This window comes from Ambystoma mexicanum, chromosome 3q (assembly GCF_040938575.1).
Source record: "Ambystoma mexicanum isolate Mex_15411 chromosome 3q, UKY_AmexF1_1, whole genome shotgun sequence".
Classification (NCBI taxonomy): Eukaryota; Metazoa; Chordata; class Amphibia; order Caudata; family Ambystomatidae; genus Ambystoma; species Ambystoma mexicanum.
The window spans coordinates 688,259,394-688,282,289 of NC_090926.1; the positions used below are offsets into that span (position 1 = coordinate 688,259,394).

Genomic DNA, 22,896 nt, shown 5'->3' on the forward strand with positions numbered 1-22,896 from the left:
AGCTTTCTGCAGCTGTTGCCCCATCCAACACCCATGAAACACACGCCTCCTAATATTGATAAATGCAATTTCAGTAATCAATTGCGCTTCAGAGATCACCGATCTCATCTAGTGCAACAACCTTGATGCCTTGTTCTTCACTGAAACATGGCTTAGCCCATCCTCCCCAACCACACCCCGCCCCCATGTTTTTGATATCCTCTTACCCCAATGCTACAGCATCCAAAATGCCGACCGGCCTGGCAGGGTATGAGGCCGAGCAGCAATTATCCACAAGAGTGATTGGCCATGCTCCATCATGGCAATCCTCAGTCTACACGCAACCTTGTAAATTCTCTACTTTAAGTGCAGCAAGAGTAGACATATTGAATGTTTCCATATTTAAATTAAAAAAAAAAAACGACCACTATTACACCAAGTACTAAGTTCAAACACAGTGTTCTTTGCAAATAGAATTAGGATACCACACAAGTGGACAACACTTGGGTACCCAAGATCTTATACTCGCCGCTGTGCACTAACTTGTTAAGTTGGATTTCTAGGGTCTGGCCTGGTGGACATATTTTACGAGGCCACCCTAGATAGTGAACCTAGGAACTCAGAGGTTAGCCCAACTCAATCAAGGTAAGCGTGGAGAATGGTCAAGGCTTAGTCTCAGGAGAGGGCGAGTGGGGTCAGGGGTACACAATTAGACCACCCAGTGAAGCACACAATAATTCAATTTAGACCAGTACACACACTGTATTTCTTATAGGCCTGAAGCAATGAAAAGGGCCTTCGCAGATCAGGTACTCCCGCAGGGCTTAACCAGGCCAAACGCCGGAAGGGAATGCTGGACATCTTCTGCAGTCAGCCACAGATTGTCAGTTGGAAGCTATTCTACACAGGATATTTGGCTCCAACACTGAACTGAATAAATGGCTGCAGGAGTCTGCTTATCCTAAAACCTGGTAGGAAGCAAGTCCAAGCCCACAATGGTAAGGGTCAAGTGAATATGGAGACAAAGTTGCCTAAAGAGAAATTTTTCCTAGCACTGGCAACATATCTTCCTAAAATGGAATTCCCCCAAAAAGTCTGTCACCGTCTAAAATCCCAGGTTCTGTAGGAGATCTACAACAGTGGGAAGACCCAACAATTCAGCCACACGTCCCACACTTTCATGAAAGGCTCTGCATAAGGATGGCACCTCCTCTTCCAGGTCACTGAGAAGTTTACTCAGTACATACATCTATTAATACTGTATCCTGATCCACACTCAAGACCCTGAACAAATGTTTCGCTGAAGATGGTGAGAGATCAGGAGGTTGAAGTATTGTTGGAGGAACAGGTGCCATAGCCACTAGTTCAATGACAGGAGCCAATGGCAGACACAATGTAGAAAGAACTAGAGCCGCGGGATGGGAGAATCTCCTTTATTAAGGTCTTTAAAGTAAGATGTCATTGCTGAAGATTGCATTAGTGTTCGAAAACAATTAAGCGAGATGCACAAGCTTCCAAGGACTGAGTGGGTGCAGACGCTGGAGTGCAAGTACCTGAACAGGTCAGGTCCAATTAGAGGCCTAATTTACCAAAAATGAGGATGTAGATGGTGGACCCATGCATCTGAATAGTGCATTGACATGGAAGAGTTGTGTATTAGTTCTATTTGAAACAGTTCATGATGCTGTGTAGAGAAATATTGGTTGCATTTATTGGAAAGAAACAACATTATGTGGGCCGAAAGGTTACTGAGCTGTGTAAAACAGCAGGTTTTGTAAGAACACAGAAAGTGAAAATTGTGCATTATAGTAAGTTTGCCTAATCTATGGAGCGAAAGACTAGGGTTACATTATGAAAGATGCATGATCCTCATTAATATTTTGGCTATAAGGTGGAGCTTAAGCTGAAACTATTGCTTTGGCGAACAGCAAGGAGAGGCGTGATCTGCGAGGAGGGGCGCACACACACAGCTTGTTGGCGTTTAGCTATTTAACCACCCATTGACTGCCCCTGACCATGCCTATCTCGCAGTGTACAGAATCCCCTAGGGAACTTAGGTGGGGAGCCTGATGGGAGTGGACTCCTGCATAGCATTTTGGGCTGAGGGCCAGAGACTTGTGGCAACGAGAATTCTAACATGTCATCCGAGGATGGAACACTACTTCTACTCCCATTTGAGAGAGACTAACCTTTAGGTACAGTCAAGGATGAGGTCTTTTTGGCATCCACCTACCCCTTGCTGGACCGAGATCCAGGTTTAGAGGTGAAGACCAAATAGCTTGTTCTGGTAAAAGGCCATGGGCCCTCAAGGTAGTCTGCTTTGGTAGGAGTCGGTGCAGGAGGCCCGAACAGGCCCTCAGCCAGATCTCTATTTAAAGACCCTGTGTGGCCCTTCTTGCTGACTTTGGTGTGAGATCCTCTGTGTGGGGGAGGAAACTTCCACAGATTGTCGGAATTTTCTGAACCAATCCGAAAGGCAGTGAGGGGATTTGACAGTTTGGTGGTGGGGGGAGGGAGGGAGTGGGTAAAAGAAATGTTCGGAGGCTATCAACTTCCAAAAATCTAGATAAAAAAGGAAAACCTCCCTCCAACCAGAGTCAAGGCAGCCAAATGAAAGTCTCATTTTGGCTTCTCTGGAGACTAGAATGAAAGAGGTCCATGGTACACAGCTTACGAGTCTTGTGTCTGGTGCCAATTGGTTTACGGTTCTGATGGAAAGCTCTGAGCTCCAGAAAGACTGCAAAGGATCTGGATCAGTCCTGTTTCAGAAAGCAGTCCGACAAGAAGTCGAAACACGATGGGTCAAGATAAAATTACAAGAATTAGATTAGTTGGATGCGTAAAATAACTACATCTGAACGTAAAAGTCACTGTGGACATTTGGAAACAACTGACAATAGTAGGATATGAATTGATGATTAACCTGTTGCAACTTTATTTTTGACAGGAGCGCCTTTCATCCAAGAAGGTGGTTGAAAGGTTTACCATGCTCACAATTTCTTAGAATGAAAGAAAAATGCCAAAAAAGAATCACTTTGAATCAGAGGCAGAATTGTTAAACAAGCCAGAAAATATTTAAATAATGAAATAATAACAAATGAAAATCGGAAGAACAATTTCCACAAAATATGAACCAGTTTCCAAACAAAATATTGACCAATATTAGATTGTGATATGGTGCTCAACATGTTTCCTAAATCACCCATGATTGTATAAAAAAGACAAGAATGTTACACAAATTTGGAATTTGAAGATTTTATAAAATACACCATGATGTAGCAAGTGAAAATTAATTACTGAAACTTAATTGGGAGAAGACTTACACATTTTGATTGCTCTCATCAAGAAAAAAATTGTACTGGAGCTCTCTTATTTAAAAATCATGTTTTAAACGCTTTAACTCCATTGTTTATATTGTACCAAGAGGTAGGTCTAAGAGAAAAAAAGTAAATTAATGAGCGTTGACGATTGCGGGTTGTTACATTGCTGCTTGGCGAGTCAAAATATAAAATAGTGATATTTAAAAAAAGGTACAATGTTGGATTACATAATGGAGGTTGCAACCTTTTGCTCTACAGATGGTTTGGCCTACAGATACCATCAGCCCTAGCCATCTTAGTCAATACTGGTGAGGGGTCGGTCCAAATCATTTGGAGAAATGCAAGTTGCAGACACCAGACGCATTATGTTTTTGGTGTCAATACTGGAAGATGGATTAATCTCTGAAACATGCACTGGTGGAAATACGATAATTAACAGAAGGGATACTATCCATTAGAAAAATAAGCACAAACTATGTTCTGCTCAAAAGAAATCCACAAGATAAATATGATTTAAAAAAAGCACACAACACACCTTTATGGGGATTCTGGTAGTGAATCAGTAGCTCTTCCTCCTTTTCAACGTTTATGAAGGACAAAGCATCATGGACGGTGGTACATTGTGGTTTGTTATAATGGTGCAAAAGCCAGAAACAGTAGCTTATGTGTTACACCTGCAACAATGTAGCCGAATCACAAGCGAGGTAACTGCTGCCATATAAAAGATGCTATCCAGCAGATGCCTTAATGCCTTTGGAGTTTTTCCCAGTAGAACCACATCAGAATATAGCAATATAGGTATATGGTGATAAAGGGCATCAGCTCATGCAAAGTTTGTGTATATAAATAAAAGAATAGGTATGCCAAGACACATCTGTTACAAGCCCTCTGGACTTTTGGAAACCATTTTCCAAAAACCACAAAAGGGATGTGGGTGGGGAGTGGGACACATCAAAACACCACATTCCATAATTGGTCTAAATTAAAAATCAAATGGTGAACAGAGATTCCTGAACACCAAATGCAATGGGGTATCCTTCACAGCAATATGCTTTAGGAAAGCAATAGCTCCAAAGCACATTCAAGTATCTTTACAATCTCAATCTTTTATTGTACAAAAGATTGAAGAAAAAATAAATAAAATCGACTGCGTATTTTAGAAGAATAATGTATAGAAAGTACTTATTCAGACAGGCCACAGTTAGAGAGAAACCCCTTCATAGATGGGAAGTTAAGGGAATACCTCCATATTCCAGAGCAGAGGGTAAATTACTCTAAAAGGGCCCTTAAGTGACATGTTTTTCAAGTTTGTCAGTTCACACACACATTCATGCATCTCAGATATCCTGCTAGCCTACCTATTCTGCGGTCTACAAGAATCCGACATTAAATCTCGGCCCATATATCTTCCCTGGTCGTTTAGCCCCTAAGCCTATTCACCCATCTTTCTGGATGCCAAGGGCTTCTCAAGTGAAATCCATATGGATAAGCGAGATACCCTCCCCATCACCACGTAAAATTCCCCAGTTTATATTTGTCCTTCTCCTTATCACCTACTAGTGTACAGGCCTGTGTGCACAGGCCAAAGGGAAGGTGTTCATTAACACAGTAGGATCACCATGTATCCTAAACCAACATCCCCCTCTAGCAGGGGGAACAGACAAAGCTATGCAAATTGGTTATCGTCTCTATATATCCTAAGGCAACAGCTCCCTCTAGCGATAACAGGCGATGCTACTGCATCAAACATACATACAGGGACAAACGTACATCTGGCCATTTATTCTAATGTTAGATTAGATCAATAGATTAGCTAAAACTCTGAATATGGCGTAGCCTTTCCCCTGCTATTTAAAATATTTAGTGTCAGCACCATATGAAGGTCATCCAAATCAATCATTCTTGCGCCCCATCATCTTAGATGATTATTTCCGCAAGCTAAGAAAATTAGGTTTACACCATGGTAACAGGGTATTCTCATTTGTAAGGAGTTGATCCAGACTTAGGCCTTGCAGGCTTGTACTCGTCTGTCGTCACCAGTCATTAAATATGGTCAATGGCTCAAGCCATGAAACGAAAGTTTCTGGTTCCCTGAGGAGACAGGTTAAGCGCCCCACAGATCATGGTTGTGCAAGCCAACATTTGGCCGATCAGGATCCCTCCTCCTTTTGACAAAAATCTTGGAAGGCAAAAGTGTTTAACAGCTATGCATACATGTTGAGACTACGCAATGGCCTCATCCCATTGAATCAGGTTTTGTACCACAGCATGGTACAACCCTCACAGTGGTATGGGATAACCTCTTGGCTATGAATAATATGGGATCTGCTTCACGGATGATCCTCTCAGCAAGATATCTAGCTCTTGGTGCTAATCGAGTTCAGTTATCAGAGGGGCATTTTGACTGAAGATGGGCACATAGTGGGTAGGAATGGCCAAAGCAATGGGTATTGCCAGCGGTAGTCAATGGGTGGGTGGGTCTCCCCTTGCATGTCACCTCTCTCCTAGCTGTACTTCAAAGCAATAGCTTCAGTATAAGAGTCCCCTAGTAGCCAGAACGAGAAAGTTAATCTTTCAGCTTTGATAATGGAACTAGCTCTTTTAAACCAGAATATAGGCAACCTTTTGTAGAGTACACAATTATAGCTTGCTAGATGCACTTCCAAAGCCTGGTGTTTAGACCGCGAACTACTCTAACCTTTCCTTCCACATAATACTTCCTTCCAATAAGGACAACCCTTTCTCGACACAAAATACCACTATCCGTTTCAGAAAGCAAAATGTGTTTATATGTGAATAGCACACCGCCTTGGGCTACTGTTGATAAAAACACTGCAGTGTTTAGGAATGTAACTCACTCACCTCTTTGCTCGTTCCAAGTCATCATTTGCCTGTTCCAACTCTCGAACGTATTTGTGAAGTTGATCTTTAATACTCTGTGTTTGAACCAGTTCATCTTCCAACATAGATACTTGCTTATAGCTCTGAGAGTATTGGTGTTCAAGTTTCTCCTGAAAAGGAAAATGGAAAAAAAACAAAAAAAAACATGACAACTCTTCATGAAGTTGATTTGCATACATAGGGAGCTCTTGGCTGCCTAATACACGATAACTGGTGGCATCTAATTTTTCAAGTGAATTCAACAAGGTTAATATAAAAACAAAAAGCATTAGATCTCAGATTGTGGTTCTCCAGCATTTCAATTATAGATCCACATGCACCAACCTTCACATTGTAAAAGCATTGTATCACAACAATATTGGAAGTCGGTAGCGTGCTTGACTCATCTGGTCCCCTTCCCTCTTGTGTGGATAGGTTCCTCAGACTTCAGATTATTTAGTGTTAATTTTCTTTTTTTCTTTTGCCTTATTTCTAGGGGTACAGATATATCAACCTATTTCGTTTTACATGGCAATACCTTACAATTCTCCAAGCTGTTGTGAGGATGAGCACTCAAGCCAACTCTTTAGAAGGTGAACAATAGTTTAATGCACACCACAAAGGAAGACCCACAATACTTGATCTGTACAAATATACTCCATATGGAAAAAGAACTACACATTTTACAAGTAGGCAGGAGTAACATTTCAGAATGATGTCACCATTTCAGAACCTGAAACCCCAATGTTATGCTACAACTCAATTAAAGTGAATTACCCAATATTTACCAATTGAGTTAAAGGTCAAGCACACAGGAGACCAAGACGACCCTGGAGAGGATGAGAGGAACACATTGAAAAGATTCTGGCTTCAAAAACTACTCACCAGCACACGGATTTGGTGATTGCAGAGAAAAACTGAAGACAGCGGGAGAGCTTACAGTTCCCATCTAGATAGATTACGTCTGCAACTGAAGACGATGGGTCCCAAAAGACAGATCAAAGACCACTATGTGAGTAAAAGGACTCCCGAGATGAGACCCTGATAAGAGTCTGGTACTTTGAGGTGATTTAAGATTAGAGAGCAGTGCTAAGCTGGGGGTGGGGAGAGTAGCAGCTGGAGAGGTCTCCGTTTTTCCTGGTTAGATGAGGTCTGCAACAAGGAGCCCTTCAAACAACACTAGCAGAGCAGAGGGGTGCCAAAGGGCTGCCGGCCTTCTCTTGAGTGAGAATGAAATCCCAAATCACATGCGCGACTCTGGTGATGTAATCAAGCTTTAACCAGCCTCAGCACATTGTGTTACCATTACTGCAAAAATCACTAGTTTCAAGTCTCTCAACATTGTCCATGGACCATATTCAAAGCAAGAAACTAGGTTCCATATGTTATTTAATCTTTCGTGTTGTGCTTGTTAGCCATTCTTACTTGTTGTGTTTGTTAGCAAACAAGTGTTTCACCCTCCAAGGGCTTTCTCGAGGTATACAGTATTCTACACACAAGAGATCACCAACTTGAATTAACCATATACAAATCAACCGATAAGTAACATACATAGACATCAATTTGTTCACAAATTGACAGTAAAAACAATAACCAACTTTAAGGAAGAAAAAAAAAGAAGGGGAGAAAGAAATAATATTTAAATTAAGATAAAATGATTGCCATTAATTTCGGTTCATCAACTCCTGGCATGATTAAATCCTTAATATGCCATACCACCTTACTGTGCACAATACATTCACGTGCTGCTTATTTAAAGTGCTCCCTAATCCTCTCCTGCATAAATATCCAAAGGGGTATCAAGTCATGCATCTATGGTGCATAAGTGTCATGATCTCTGCTTCCAAAAGGTCAGGGTTTTCCCAACTCCCTTGGAAGCAGATCCATAACCCAGGTTCCGAGTGCCAACCAGTCCCAATTGGGACCTTTTGGACCCAGTCCTGGCGCCAGTGGCACCAGGCTCATAAATATGCCCAGTCCCAGCGCTGGAAGCGCCGGGCTCATAATGCTTGGGTGGACTTACCTTCAGCAGACCATGCTGCTTACTTGCCTGCCAGTTGAGCCTCTAATCCTCTTCTGTTTGGAACTACTTTTCCTGTTGGGTGGGGCTGGAGCCACTCCCTAGATTCAGAACACTGGAACTCTTCTGGAAGGCAGGAACTCTTTTCTTACCAGGAACTCTTTTCTTACTTAGGCGTGGCTGTGGAAGGAGACACCTAAGCACTACAGGAGGCTATTTAAACCACACCCGGTGGATGAATCTTGCTTTGCGTTATTCTGCAACCTCTGCAGCAGAACGCTCATCGTGTCTTCTGCATCCGGTCCTGGGCCTAAGGAAAAAGGCTTACCATCCTGAATCCAGTCTTCAGCAACACCTATAAAGACAAGAAAGAACAGGTTAGCATTCCGGCATCTGAAAGGCAAAGGCTTACCATCCTGAATCCAGTCTTCAGCAACACCTATAAAGACAAGAAAGAACAGGTTAGCATTCCGGCATCTGAAAGGCAAAGGCTTACCATCCTGAATCCAGTCTTCAGCAACACCTATAAAGACAAGAAAGAACAGGTTAGCATTCCGGCATCTGCAAGGCAAAATCTTACCAACTCTTCGCACGCTCCTGAGGCCTTCGGCGCTGCATCCCACATCTGAAAGACAAAACAAGGTGCGTTTAAAGACATTGGGGAACTTTAATACTCACGTGCCATTACTCCTTTCCACATCTAATCCAGTGGGTATTCCGGCACCCTGCAGCCGCTCCGAACTCGTACCTGCAAAATAAAAAGACAGTTAGAGCGCATCGTGAAGCAGGCAACAAGCGCTTACTTACGTGCTTCCAGGCGCTTCTATTCATCACACGGGCTCCATCTTCAACTCACTTCAGCCTGTCATCCGCCATCGCCGGAACCCTGCAAAACAAGAGACATCATTACTAAAGACTTTAAAGACATTTGAATGACTCGAAACTTACCGTTCGTGCAGTAAACGATCGACAGCAGTCCTCTGAAGTCAAGAGGCCTGCGCTACCTATCCAGTGAAGAAACTGGTTACAGCACCCTGCCCCGAGGCAGATGCAGAGCTCGGCATTCACTTACCTAAGACATCTTACTCTACACGTCAGGCATACAGTGCACAGAGGTCCAGCCCAAAGAGCCAACCGGGTGCTACACATCACCTTTGAAGATACGGTAGTCGCCCAGTCAAGACCGGCGCCTCTGCGAGAATCAGGTGAGCGTTACAGAACACAAAGCCTACTGCAAAACTCTTGCCCAGGCGCTATGGAAACCTCGGATATTGACCCCCTAGCCCGGTTACTTGGGGAATTAAGGGCAGAAGTGCATGCAGCTCGTCAGGAAACGAATGCTCTAAGAAGGGAACTAATTATTTCCAAGGAGAGAACAGATAATCTTGCTAGACAAGTGCTACAGTCACAAGCCGGACAGACCCCGTTACCCGCATCAGGGGCAAATCTTCCTTCAACATCCTCTATGAATCCAGTGCAGATCAACCTACCTGGGAATGTACCTCTGGCTCCGCCCGAACGATTTTCTGGTGACCCAAAGAGGTTTGCAGTATTTATCAATCAGTGCCGGTTGCACTTCTTATGCCGGCCAGCAGCCTTTCCAACTGATCAAGCAAAAGTAGCTTTTGTACTTTCGTACCTTAGTGGCAATGCGGCAGACTGGTCGATCCCTCTAGTTAATCAAGATGATCCGGTTCTCCATGATTTTCAAGCCTTTCAGCTTAGTATGGAAAAACTGTTCGCAAGACATTCACAGGGGCAGGCCTTGGACAATGAGCTTCTTTCGTTGCGACAGGGTAATCAAGACCTTTTGGCTTATATTGCATCTTTCAATAGACTAATAGTGGAAACTCAATGGCCTGAGGACAAAAGGATTACGCTGTTTTATAGAGGTCTACGTGGAGAGCTCAAAGACGTTTTAGCCCAAGTAGTGAATCCCCCACAAGACTGTTCGGATTATATAGACTTGGTCGTTCAAATAGATCACAGGCTGCAGAACAGGAAGGCCGATCGTTCCAAGTTTGATGCTCGAGTATTTTCCAAACCGCCAACTCCTTCCAAAGGAGTAGACTCTGGGGAACCCATGCAAATAGGGGGTCTGAAAGGTCCTCTAACACAAAGGGAGCGGGAAAGGAGGAAACAGTTGCAATTATGCCTATATTGCGGAAACTCAGGGCACTTTCTTCGAGACTGTCCGGTGAAACCTGCCAAGAAGGCAGTAGGAGCTGCAGTTACCAAAGTTACAAACTCTGAGCAGGGAAACGACCTCGCCCGACAAGAATAGAGGTCCTCTTGCCGAGCGTGAAAACCAGTTCGGTGACCTCGCATTTCGTGATACCTATGGTCCTCATTAGCCCTGATAATCCGGATCGATTACATGCAATTGAAGCCTACGTCGACAGCGGTGCCATCGGCAATTATGTGGATCATGAAATGGTTTTGAGGATGAATCTAACTCTTTGTCCCAAGGCTGTAAAGGACGTCATTACTACGGTGGATGGTACGGAGATAGCCTCCGGGCCAGTAACGCATACCACTCAAGAGGTGACGCTAGTAAGTCAAGATGGACACCATGAGAAGATCGTGTTCGATGTGATCAAGGCCCCTCAGTTTCAGATTATTCTAGTAATACCTTGGTTAGAGAAACACAATCCTCTGATCGATTGGCGAGCAAGAACGGTCCAGTTTCCAGAATGTGTCTCTACTTGTCACCCTCCACCTGGTGTTGCACTGGCCGCAATTTCTTCAGAGACTCCCCAGTTACCTCCCGAATACCTAGAATACCAAGATGTTTTCCGGAAGGATCAGGCTAACTCTCTACCTCCTCATAGGTCTTATGACTGCCAGATAGACCTGATACCTGGATCTACTCCTCCTTGTAGTAGAATTTATGCCCTCACCGAGCCTGAGAACCTTCACCTTCGACAATACCTGGATCAATACCTGGCAAATGGGTTTATTCGTCCTTCCAAGTCCCCTGCTTCTTCAGCTTTGTTCTTCGTTCCAAAAAAGGAAGGAGACCTTAGAACTTGTATCGATTATCGCTCCCTGAACCAGATCACCGTTAAGAATAGATATCCGTTACCTTTGATCCCTGAACTCCTGGACCAAGTCAGAAAAGCATGCATATATACAAAGCTGGATCTTAGAGGAGCTTACCACTTGGTACGAGTAAAAGAGGGCGATGAATGGAAGACGGCCTTCCGCACCAAGTATGGGCTATTTGAATATCAGGTCATGCCCTTCGGACTTTGCAATGCCCCGGCCGCCTTTCAATATTTTATGAACGATGTCCTCAGAGAGCTCATAGATGTATGTGTTGTTGTTTACATCGACGACATCCTCGTTTATTCTTCATCGGAATCTGAACATCGGAAACACGTGAAAATGGTCCTCGAAAGATTGCGTCAACACAAACTTTTCGCTAAGTTGGAAAAATGTGTTTTCAACGTGACTGAAGTTGAATTCTTGGGATTCATATTATCACCTGGCGGAGTGCGTATGGATTCAAAGAAGGTCGATGCAGTTCTCAAATGGCCATCACCATCCTCCGTAAAAGGTGTGCAAAGCATGTTAGGCTTCGCTAACTTTTACCGCAGGTTTATCCCCGAATTCTCTCGAATAGTCCAGCCCATCACTGCCTTGTTAAAGAAAAACAAACGTTTTGAATGGTCTACCGAGGCGGAACAAGCTTTCCAGGATTTGAAGACTAAATTTATCTCTGCACCAATCTTAAAACACCCTCGCCCCGAACTCCCCTACATCGTGGAAACTGATGCTTCAAGCCTTGCCATGGGGGCAGTTCTATCACAAAAGGACCCGGTAACCAATCAGTTGCATCCCGTGGCATTTTGGTCCCGCAAATTCTCGCCTCCTGAAATCAATTACACAATTACTGACAAGGAACTTCTGGCTATCAAGTCTGCCTTTAAGGCTTGGCGGCATTATCTGCTGGGGGCCTGACACACCGTTACTGTGATTACGGATCACCGAAACCTGCAATATTTGAAGACTGCAAAAGCCCAATCCTCTAGACAACTCCGTTGGGCATTATTCTTTGCCGAGTTTGACTTCATAATTACCTATCGACCTGGTACAAAGAACGGTAAAGCCGATGCCCTTTCTCGGATGGGAGTGGAAGAACACTTGGTCAACCCTAAACATGTACCAATCATTCCCGAACAAAGAATTCTGGGTGTAATCGCCACAGAATCCATAGAGGAAGTTAAGGATAAAGCCAGGCAACTTGTAACTCCAGCAGACATATAGAATTGGCATCTGCAGGGAAAGGACTTTGCAGTAAAGGACAACTTATTGTATTTCCAAGAACGATTATACCTACCCAGCACAGATTTACAGAAAAAAGTAATCTCTTGTTATCACGACTCTTTAATGGAAGGTCATCCCGGTATAGCCAAGACCTCAGAAAAGATCAAGCGCTACTTCTGGTGGCCGTCTTGGAAAAAAGATATCAGAGACTTTATAATGTCCTGTGGAGTATGCGCCCAAAACAAGAGTCAAAAGGAAAGACCAGCAGGCCTCTTACGCCCTATTGACATCCCACCTCGCCCTTGGCATACGCTTTCTATGGACTTCATCACCGATCTACCTCCATGCTCCGGATACAATACGATTCTAGTAATCGTGGACTTATTCTCCAAGATGGCGCATTTCATTCCGCTCAAAGGCTTGCCAACAGCAGCAACTCTGGCCCGAGAATTTCTCGAAAACATCGTCCGACTGCACGGTTTTCCTTCGGTTCTAATTTCGGATCGAGGTAGTCAATTTATTTCTCATTTTTGGCGAAGTTGCTGTCGGTCGGCTCAAATTGATGTGAGACTATCGACCAGTCACCACCCTCAGACCGACGGACAAACCGAGAGGACCAATCAAACTCTGGAACAGTATTTACGCTGCATGCTGCAACAAACTGAAAAAACTTGGAAAGATATCCTTTGGATAGCCGAGTATGCCTACAATAACTCTGTCCATTCGGGAACTGGGAAAACCCCGTTTTTTCTTTTGTACGGCAGTCACCCTCGAACCTCGGAGTTGGATCCCCTCCAAGATCTTGAAACACCAGCAGTAGACTACCTGCATTCTACAATCACCCAAGCCTTTAAGGAAGCTGTTTCTCACCTTCAAAGGGCTAAAGAACAATACAAGAAAGGAGCTGATCAACATCGGAAGGAAGCCCCTCACTATCAAGTAGGGGATCAAGTCTGGTTATCCACCAAATATCTATCTCTAAAAGGGCCACGCACATTCAACCCAAGATACCTTGGTCCCTATTCCATCACTACCATAGTAAACCCAGTAGCGGTCAAGTTGGACTTGCCCCCGCACATGAAGATACATCCGGTCTTCCACGTCTCTCTATTAAAACCCGTGCAACCTCAAACCCGACTAACCAAATCTCCAAAACCTATCCTAGTGGATGGAGAACTCGAGTTTGAAGTCAAAAGCATTCTGGACTCCAAGATCTCCAAATCTAAACTATTCTACCTAATTGACTGGAAAGGCTACGGCCCCCAAGAGAGATCCTGGGAACCTGCTGAATATGTCCACGCTCCTCGCCTAATCAAAAGATTTCACCGAACATTTCCTGACAAGCCAAAACCCCCGGAGAAGCCCGGTTTGGGAGGGGCCTTGAGGGGGGGTACTGTCATGATCTCTGCTTCCAAAAGGTCAGGGTTTTCCCAACTCCCTTGGAAGCAGATCCATAACCCAGGTTCCGAGTGCCAACCAGTCCCAATTGGGACCTTTTGGACCCAGTCCTGGCGCCAGTGGCACCAGGCTCATAAATATGCCCAGTCCCAGCGCTGGAAGCGCCGGGCTCATAATGCTTGGGTGGACTTACCTTCAGCAGACCATGCTGCTTACTTGCCTGCCAGTTGAGCCTCTAATCCTCTTCTGTTTGGAACTACTTTTCCTGTTGGGTGGGGCTGGAGCCACTCCCTAGATTCAGAACACTGGAACTCTTCTGGAAGGCAGGAACTCTTTTCTTACCAGGAACTCTTTTCTTACTTAGGCGTGGCTGTGGAAGGAGACACCTAAGCACTACAGGAGGCTATTTAAACCACACCCGGTGGATGAATCTTGCTTTGCGTTATTCTGCAACCTCTGCAGCAGAACGCTCATCGTGTCTTCTGCATCCGGTCCTGGGCCTAAGGAAAAAGGCTTACCATCCTGAATCCAGTCTTCAGCAACACCTATAAAGACAAGAAAGAACAGGTTAGCATTCCGGCATCTGAAAGGCAAAGGCTTACCATCCTGAATCCAGTCTTCAGCAACACCTATAAAGACAAGAAAGAACAGGTTAGCATTCCGGCATCTGAAAGGCAAAATCTTACCAACTCTTCGCACGCTCCGGAGGCCTTCGGCGCTGCATCCCACATCTGAAAGACAAAACAAGGTGCGTTTAAAGACATTGGGGAACTTTAATACTCACGTGCCATTACTCCTTTCCACATCTAATCCAGTGGGTATTCCGGCACCCTGCAGCCGCTCCGAACTCGTACCTGCAAAATAAAAAGACAGTTAGAGCGCATCGTGAAGCAGGCAACAAGCGCTTACTTACGTGCTTCCAGGCGCTTCTATTCATCACACGGGCTCCATCTTCAACTCACTTCAGCCTGTCATCCGCCATCGCCGGACCCCTGCAAAACAAGAGACATCATTACTAAAGACTTTAAAGACATTTGAATGACTCGAAACTTACCGTTCGTGCAGTAAACGATCGACAGCAGTCCTCTGAAGTCAAGAGGCCTGCGCTACCTATCCAGTGAAGAAACTGGTTACAGCACCCTGCCCCGAGGCAGATGGAGAGCTCGGCATTCACTTACCTAAGACATCTTACTCTACACGTCAGGCATACAGTGCACAGAGGTCCAGCCCAAAGAGCCAACCGGGTGCTACACATCACCTTTGAAGATACGGTAGTCGCCCAGTCAAGACCGGCGCCTCTGCGAGAATCAGGTGAGCGTTACAATAAGTGCCCACAAACATGTGCCAGTTATAGTGTTGTAAAGTCTAGTGATTGCTAGCATTTTCTATTGATCCCCCCTGTGTGAATTACATTTTGTACCTCACTTAGATATAGTCAATGTCAACTCTTCCAGTAATAGAAATTGATATAGTGATATAGTCTATGGCATGTTACTGGTGCATGCATAGCCATCAACTGGCAATCAATGTTTTGTGAACAAATTGATGTCAATATGTTATTAATCGGTTGATTTGAATATGGTTAATTCAAACTGGTGATCTTGTGTGTATATTACGGTATACCCTTGAGAAAGCCCTTAGAGGGTCAAACACGTGTTGGCTAACAAACACAACAAGAAAGAATGACATGCATTACTTACCGTAAAAGCATTTCTGATGATTGTATTTGCTTAGATTCACATGCTATGCATAGTCCGACATCCAGTGGTCACTGCGGAGTATTGCATTTTGTTTTTCGTAGTCGAAAAGGGGACGTCGACAGAGGCGTGTCTGTAATGCTATCCCTATAGTGACGTGCAGTGTACCCAAAATCCCTCACGCGTCGAGGTCCCTCTGTATTTTTTCCTCGCCCTCAGGGAGCCTTCTTAGGAGCGAGCGAGTACAGAAAAGAGAGTGAAAGTAATAAGAAGTCTATGTTCCTTCCATCCGAGCGGGGAGGAAGGGTGGGCGCATGTGAATCTAAGCAGATTAACAAACATCAGAAGACATGCATTACTACCGTAAAAGCATTTCTGATGATTGTATGTCTTCTGATGTTTGTTAATCTGCTTAGAATCACATGCTGTGCATAGACTAGCGAGCAGTACCCGGAGTTGGAGGTGGGTTGTGAGAAGGAACAGTAGAGAAGAGATGTCTTAATACTGCTTGTCCCACCTGGGAATCAGATCTAGAATGGGCATCTAGACCGTAGTGTTTTTTTAAAGGTGTGTACAGAACTCCAGTTTGCCGCTTTGCAAATGGACTCCAGAGGGACATTTGCAATGAATGCTATGGAAGCCCCAGTGCCTCAAGTAGAATGTGCTCTTGGCTTGAAGGATAGTTCTCTCTTAGCAAGAGTGTAACAGAGTGATGCATTGGACAATCCATCTAGATATAGTGGACTTTGAAACTGCATCTCCTTCTCTTCCTGTCGCCACTGAGACAAAGAACTGATTAGTCTTTCTCAGTGGTCTAGTTCTTTCCATATTAAACATGACCGCCTTGCGCTCATCAAGTGTGTGCTGGCTTTTTTCTCCCAAGTTTGATAGGTTTTGAAAGAATTTTGGTAGTTTTATAGACAGGTTGAGATGGAATTTAGAAATGAATTTTGGTGCAAACCTAGGATGTGTGCGTAGAACCACCTTATCCTTGTGAACTGTTACAAAGGGGTCTAGTATAGGGAGCGCTTGTAGTTCACTTACTCTCCTAATGGAGGTGATAGATATTAAGAAAGCGGTTTTAAGATTGAGGTTCTTAAGTGTTGCTTTGTGCATGGGTTCGAAGGGGGAGCCCATGAGCCTGGTTAGTACCACGTTTAGATCCTATCCGGGAGCTGGGTTAGATATAGGAGGGTGGATCCTTTTTACTCCCTCCATGAAGGCTTTAATAACTGGAACTTTCCACCATGAGACCTTATGTTGAGACGTGGTGTATGCAGAAAGTGAAGCTAGATGAACTTTAATAGAATTAAAGACTAACCCTGAGTCTAATAAGTGAGTCAGGTAAAGAACAATCTGTGTGGGAGAGCAGTCAACTGGGTTGATGCTCTTTCCTCTACACCAGATGACGAACCGTTTCCACTTGCTGGAGTAGCAGTAACGAGTTGTCCGTTTCCTTGCTTCTTTAAGGATGTCCATGCATCTTTGAGAAAGCTGCAAATGTCCGAATTCTATGACCTCAGGTGCCAGGCTGCTAAATTCAGGGTCTGTGGGCATGGGTGCAGCGTTTTGCCCCTGCCCTGTGACAGCATGATGTACGGGCAGGGTAGTTTCACCGGTGAAGACAGTGACATTTCCATCAGGTGAGCAAACCAGGGTTGTCAGGCCCACATAGGGGCCACTAGGATCATGGTAACTGGTTCCTGGTGCACTATCTTGTTGAGAAGGGGAGTCAGGGGCGAAAAGCGTAAATACATTTCCCTGACCATGTTATCCAGAGACCGTTGCCCTTGGAGCGGTTCTGGGGGTACCTGGAGGCGTAATCTTGGGTGTTTTTCAGAGTTGCAAACAAATCCATTTCTGGGAAACCCCATTGCGTGAAAACGTCTGCGACGATGTTTTCTTGTAGTCGCCATTCGTACTCTGTGGGTAGAAGGAAGTCTCTGCCGAGTTCGTCTGCTAGCAGATTGCGTTTCCCTGGTACGTGTTGTGACAACAGGAACATGTGTTTGAGAGCCCACTTCCAGATGTTTTGGGACAGCTTTGACAGTCCTGGAGAGTGAGTGCCCCCTTGCTTGTTCAGATAGTACATTGCTGTGGTGCTGTCTGTGAGGACCAGTACTGTCTTCCCTTGCAGGTGAGCCTGGAAAGCTTTCAGTGCTTTGAAGACCGCTAGTTGTTCCAGCAGATTTATGTGTTTGGACGCTACACTCCGAGTCCAAACTCCGTGTGCAGTCTGATGGGATAGGTGAGCCCCCCATCCTGTAAGGGATGCGTCTGTGGTTAGAGTGGCTTCCACTGCGGGGGTGGCAAATGGTTTCCCTATTACGAGGTTTTCCAAGGTTTCACAGACTGATATCACAGAATTAAATGTGTACCTAGAAAATTGCAAGGCTGGATGGGTTATGGGGTATGCTTTTTCTGAAGACCCATGCATCATTAGGCATTAAGGTGGATTAAGGTGGATGAGTCATCCAAAATCATCATCAGATGGAGCTAGTCTAGGGTTACTGTACCCATAAGAGACAACATTTTCCCAGACCCCAGAATGGGTACAATCAACAGCCCCTTCTTTCAAAGTATGGTTCAGAATCTGTCAGTCCCTTAAAACAAATCATCCAACCGATCAGAATATGGGTATGGTCCCTTAAAACAAATCATCCAACCGATCAGAATATGGGTATGGTAGTGACATGTCTGTTGATGAATCCAGTCCACTGACTTGTGCGGGTCTGCAAACATCCAGGTTCCACTTTAAAGAGGACCCCAGTCATACATTTACAATTCATCCACTTTATCCTGACATGGACGGTCAATAACTTCAAATAAAGCGTTTTTAAGCTTGGAGCATGAACTACCACCTCTTGGCTACCACTGCCTCAACTGACAGGTCTTGGCTGCTTATGAGATCCTTGCTAAGGCCCCAGACTCCAAGACCGGTGCGGCTCTGTAGGGTTGACAATGCAGCGCCACAATAAGCCTCACTCGGTGGAATCGGAAAAGTAGTTACTCTCCATAGCAACTACCTTAGTAATCCTAGTCATTACCAGCCCAGCCGCCATAGTCTGACCTTCCCGTTGACAGTGGAAGGGCCCAGAAGCATTTTTCAGCAGAAAAGGTCTTTGCATGAATTTAGCACTCAGCAAGCATATGCACACAGCAGCCACGCCACTCCAAGTGCCGCCACCAGCCTCGCCCCACCCAATGTACCTTTCCATCCTCCCAGGCCATACGAGCTAGATTTCTTTTCAGAGGAAGGTGGGACAGGGACTATTATTAATGCAGCCACTACGGTTAGTAACTTACTCCTACGTACTGTCCCAATTCCCCTGTACCTTTGGACGACTGCCAAACAAGCTGCACTCGAGGGTGTAGAAGCTAATCTGATCTAACCAAAGTTCTGAATCACTGCTTGACCCAAACCAGGCATCAGCCTGTTACCTGGCATCCATGCAATAGTGCGTGCATAGGACGAGGTCTATATAGTTGTCATGGCAAAGACATCCAACAGAACAAGCCTTTGAAAGGCCACATAAGTGGCCTTCGCCCTCACCACATGCGTGTGCAAGCCCTTGGAAAGAAAGGGCTTCTGAAGTTTGTAGCTCTGAGATGCAGCAGACTATCCAATAGTCACCATGGACGGCAAACGACCACAGGAGGTGCCCCATAAACAAAAGCACTGACGTCTCTAGTCTGATTCAGATAAAAAACAGAGTACATATCAAGTCTAAGTTATAAAGAGATTTTCTGGCTACGAGCCGTGATGGAAATACTTCGGGAGAGATCTCCAGATTAATGTGGAAGTTGGCAAAAACCTTCGGGAAGAGGGTGTGTTTGTAGGACCACTTTCTTCTTATAAAAGACTAGGATTAGTTCAGAAGATGAAAGCCCACACTCCCCTACACAATGGGCTGAGATTACCATTAGTAGGAAGGCTGTCTTCCGTGAAAGCAGCGTAAGGGGAGCCAATGCCTTTGGATCAAAAGGCTTTCAACTCAGGGCCATGAGAACCATATTACAGTACATTGCAAGATTGGGGTGAGAAGGATGAGTTGGGGGGGGGGGGATAACCTAGTGAGACCCTCAAAGTTTCCCTTGAACAGAGGCTTTGATCAAGAGAAGGAAGTCATCTGAGCTCTTTTATAGCCCAACTGACAAATGAAATTTAGACAGGCGTCAAGAGAGCCTTGATCGTTTGTGGCAGTGTGAAAGAATTCCAGGAACTCTTCCATTTCAGCAAAATCCTAGCCTTCAGTATATCGCCAAGGAAAAACGTACAAAGATCAAGCGGTGTGCAGCAGTCCATGAAGATTTGAGTTCACTGAGACAGCCTGGGAAAAAAAAAAAAAAAAAAACAGGGTTCAGAGCTTCAACAAGGATGCAGCTTCCTCCTGACTAGCTGCCCTAAACAACCAAATGGCTGGGCAGGGGTTAAAGGTGTTCCCCCTCTCTCCTGCCCTGAAGACCAAAGTAGGAGGTGAATGCCGCCATCAGTCCTAAAAACATGGATTCAGTGTTCAGCCTGACAACCAACACCCAATACTGGAATGATCTTCACCCACAGAGAACAACCAAGAACCTCCAGAAACGCTCACATACAGTGGATATGCAGGTAAGCGACAAAGGTCCAGCCGGCTCTAAACGGGCAGGATCTTGAACTTTTGAAAGTGAAGGTAAAAGGTTGGAATGAGAGAGATTGAGATATCCAGGATTGTCTCATGCCAGCTTGTTTGGTTCTGAATTTCAGAGGTGTATCCTGTAAAATTGGAGGTCCAAGATGTGTTCATCCACATCAGGACCAAGATAGATCTCATGTATGCCTGGAGTCTCATATCGATGCCCAAACAGCATACCTGCGGTTGCCTATTGCTATGGACTATGGCAGACTTCATGTTATCCTTTCAGGTCCTGAGGCAGAAACTATTCCAATTCAGTGTGCTCAAAAGGGGCATTCATGTTCACCTGCATGAGGGAGAAAGTCAATTTTGGTAGGTCCGTTTCCCCAGGCTCCAACAGCTTGTCCTCCGTCAACAAAAACAGAAGATGTTCCAAGATTCACCTAGATTAGAACAGTGGTCTTAAAACTGTGGGGACACCCCGGCCCCCAGGATGGGAGAGCGTGTAAGGATCTACAAAACGTTTGTACAGTGACTGCTTTTAAGAGAATACAAATAGATAGGCCATCGGTGGGGGCCTAGCAATACTACTGACACTCAAGGGGAGGGGGCTCAAGAACAATATCTTTTACTCAATGAGGGGCTCTGCATGGAAATGTTTGAATACAACTAGAGTAGAAGGGCATGGCTGAGACAGCAAAGGAGAGAGGCTGCAAATACATAGCAAGATTAACTGTCTGTACCTTGCATCTAGCCTCCTGCTAACCACCTGTGCAGCGTTTGGTTTTTGTCACAATTTAAGGGCTTCCATCAACATATCCCTCTACATGGGGACAGTTACACTCCTGTCCCCGAGAGGCTGAGACTGCTGACCGGACAAACTGTTCTGGCATATCTACGGGTGGGGGATGTCCAGAAATTTCAAAACATCTGTGATCCTCCTTTGGAAGGTTCTGGCCGATGATGGGAGTTCCTCCTTCAGGCTGTTTGGATCGTAGTGTGTGTCCACCTGTTCAGAAAAACCTGCAACAACCGGAGCCAGTAGTGGTGGTGATGGAATTACAAAAGGCAGCAGTAATGGCAACCCAGTTGGTGGCACCATAGTCAAAGGAATCTGTACACGTCCAGATGCCAGAGTCACCACTGGAGCAGAACCCTGAAGTGCGGTCAGTCCGACACCTCCACGCTCCTGGAGAGCTGGGTACACCTCTCGTTAACGTTGGAGATACTCCAGTAGCCTCCCAAATGATGTAATGGAAATAGACTGTACCACTAATGATTGTATTATCCTTCAAAATCAGGCAGAAATGTGTTCCTATGCTGTCGGTGGAAGCAGCTGTGAGGGCCGACTGTAGATAAACAGGCAAACAAAGCAGGAACAAACGAGGGCCTGTGTTAAGCCAAGGGTCAGAATAGACAAGACCGGAAGATGTGTGGCAGGTCCCCCATGGGTAGGTGGGCTGGGACCATCGTCATGCACTGAGGGGGATGAATGAAACCCAGCTCTCTCCCCAGACAAAGCAGCAATGTCCTGGGACTTCCACTGGAGTATGGGCAATTATAGGAACAGAAGTGGAGCATTCCTGCTCCTTCACAGGGCTATCTGCCATCTCAAAATCTTGCAAGACCTAGAAAATATGGTTCCTGCTCTTTTGATGCCTTTGTCGGCCATCATGTGGTGTGTTAATGCACACGTCAAACCCATAGTCTAGATAGCCCCTGAAATGGCAACTTCCTTTCCTTAGTCCCTTTGTTGAGAACCTCTAGCACTAATTCTCAATCAGCCCGTTAATGGGAATTCTGCTACCCAGGGATTAACTGTAGGTTTAACACCACTAGGTGTTGTTCTGAAAAGGTAGGAAGTGGAATCCTTGACTGTAGAGTCCCATTGCCCTGTTCCAAGCCCGAACCAAAATGGCTCTTAAAAGACCAGAAAAATTAGACGGCTGTTGCTTATTCTCATGGTCGCTTGTGGCGCCAGGACAGCGTTTATGTGGGTCATCCTCTTCAGGTCTTTTTCCATGAAGGCAGTCATCCTCGCAGGTCCTTTTGCATGAAAGCAGTGATGAATACCTTGAAATGATGACTGCATGCTGGGTCAATAGAAGGATAGTTGTGATCTGGAGTTAAACGCCGCTAGCAGGCTGGTGGGGGGGGGGGTCTTAACAGACCATTTTCTCCTGCATTTATTGTGGGGCTTACTCCGAAAAGGTCTCTACGCAGGTGACATGCCAACAAAAATAAGCAAAGAATTGGAGTATAAATGTTCCCAAGAAACCCACAGGATCCAAGCTTCTGTGTGTGTGGGAGTGAGGGGGAAATGTATTTATTTATAGCTGGTTTAATGTACAAAACTGTATCATTCAAATATCCTCCATCAGTTAACTAGCCTATTTTGGGGGAAAATGATACAAGTTGGGGCAGACACTACATTTGGTTCATTCACTTTTGAACACTGCAAAGTCAGGGTTTGTGCTCCAGATTAGAGCAAGTGTTTCTTTGTGGTCACCTGGATTGCAGGAAGCCTAGTCATTAGAGGTTATCCCAATCCCTTGCTGGATTATATGGAAAATTATAATTTTGTTTGATGACAGCTTTTCTGCAATGTTCGTGGTCACATCCCTTGTTTACTTAAGTAAACCTCCCAATTCACATACATGGGGAGCACGTTAAAATAATTAATATCTAGGACTCTAGCAAGAAATATTATTCAAAGC

General features: G+C 45.0%; 1 protein-coding gene across 6 annotated transcripts in view; it reads right to left on the reverse strand.

The window, feature by feature from the left end:
* The window catches only part of NDEL1 (nudE neurodevelopment protein 1 like 1), a 356,432-nt gene that overhangs the window by 244,913 nt on the left and 88,623 nt on the right, over positions 1–22,896 (reverse strand). For all 6 annotated transcript variants that reach the window (XM_069654597.1, XM_069654600.1, XM_069654599.1 and 3 more), the window contains one exon: positions 6,162–6,310. In XM_069654597.1, the coding sequence (XP_069510698.1) occupies positions 6,162–6,310 (149 nt within the window). The remainder of the gene's footprint in view (positions 1–6,161; positions 6,311–22,896) is intronic.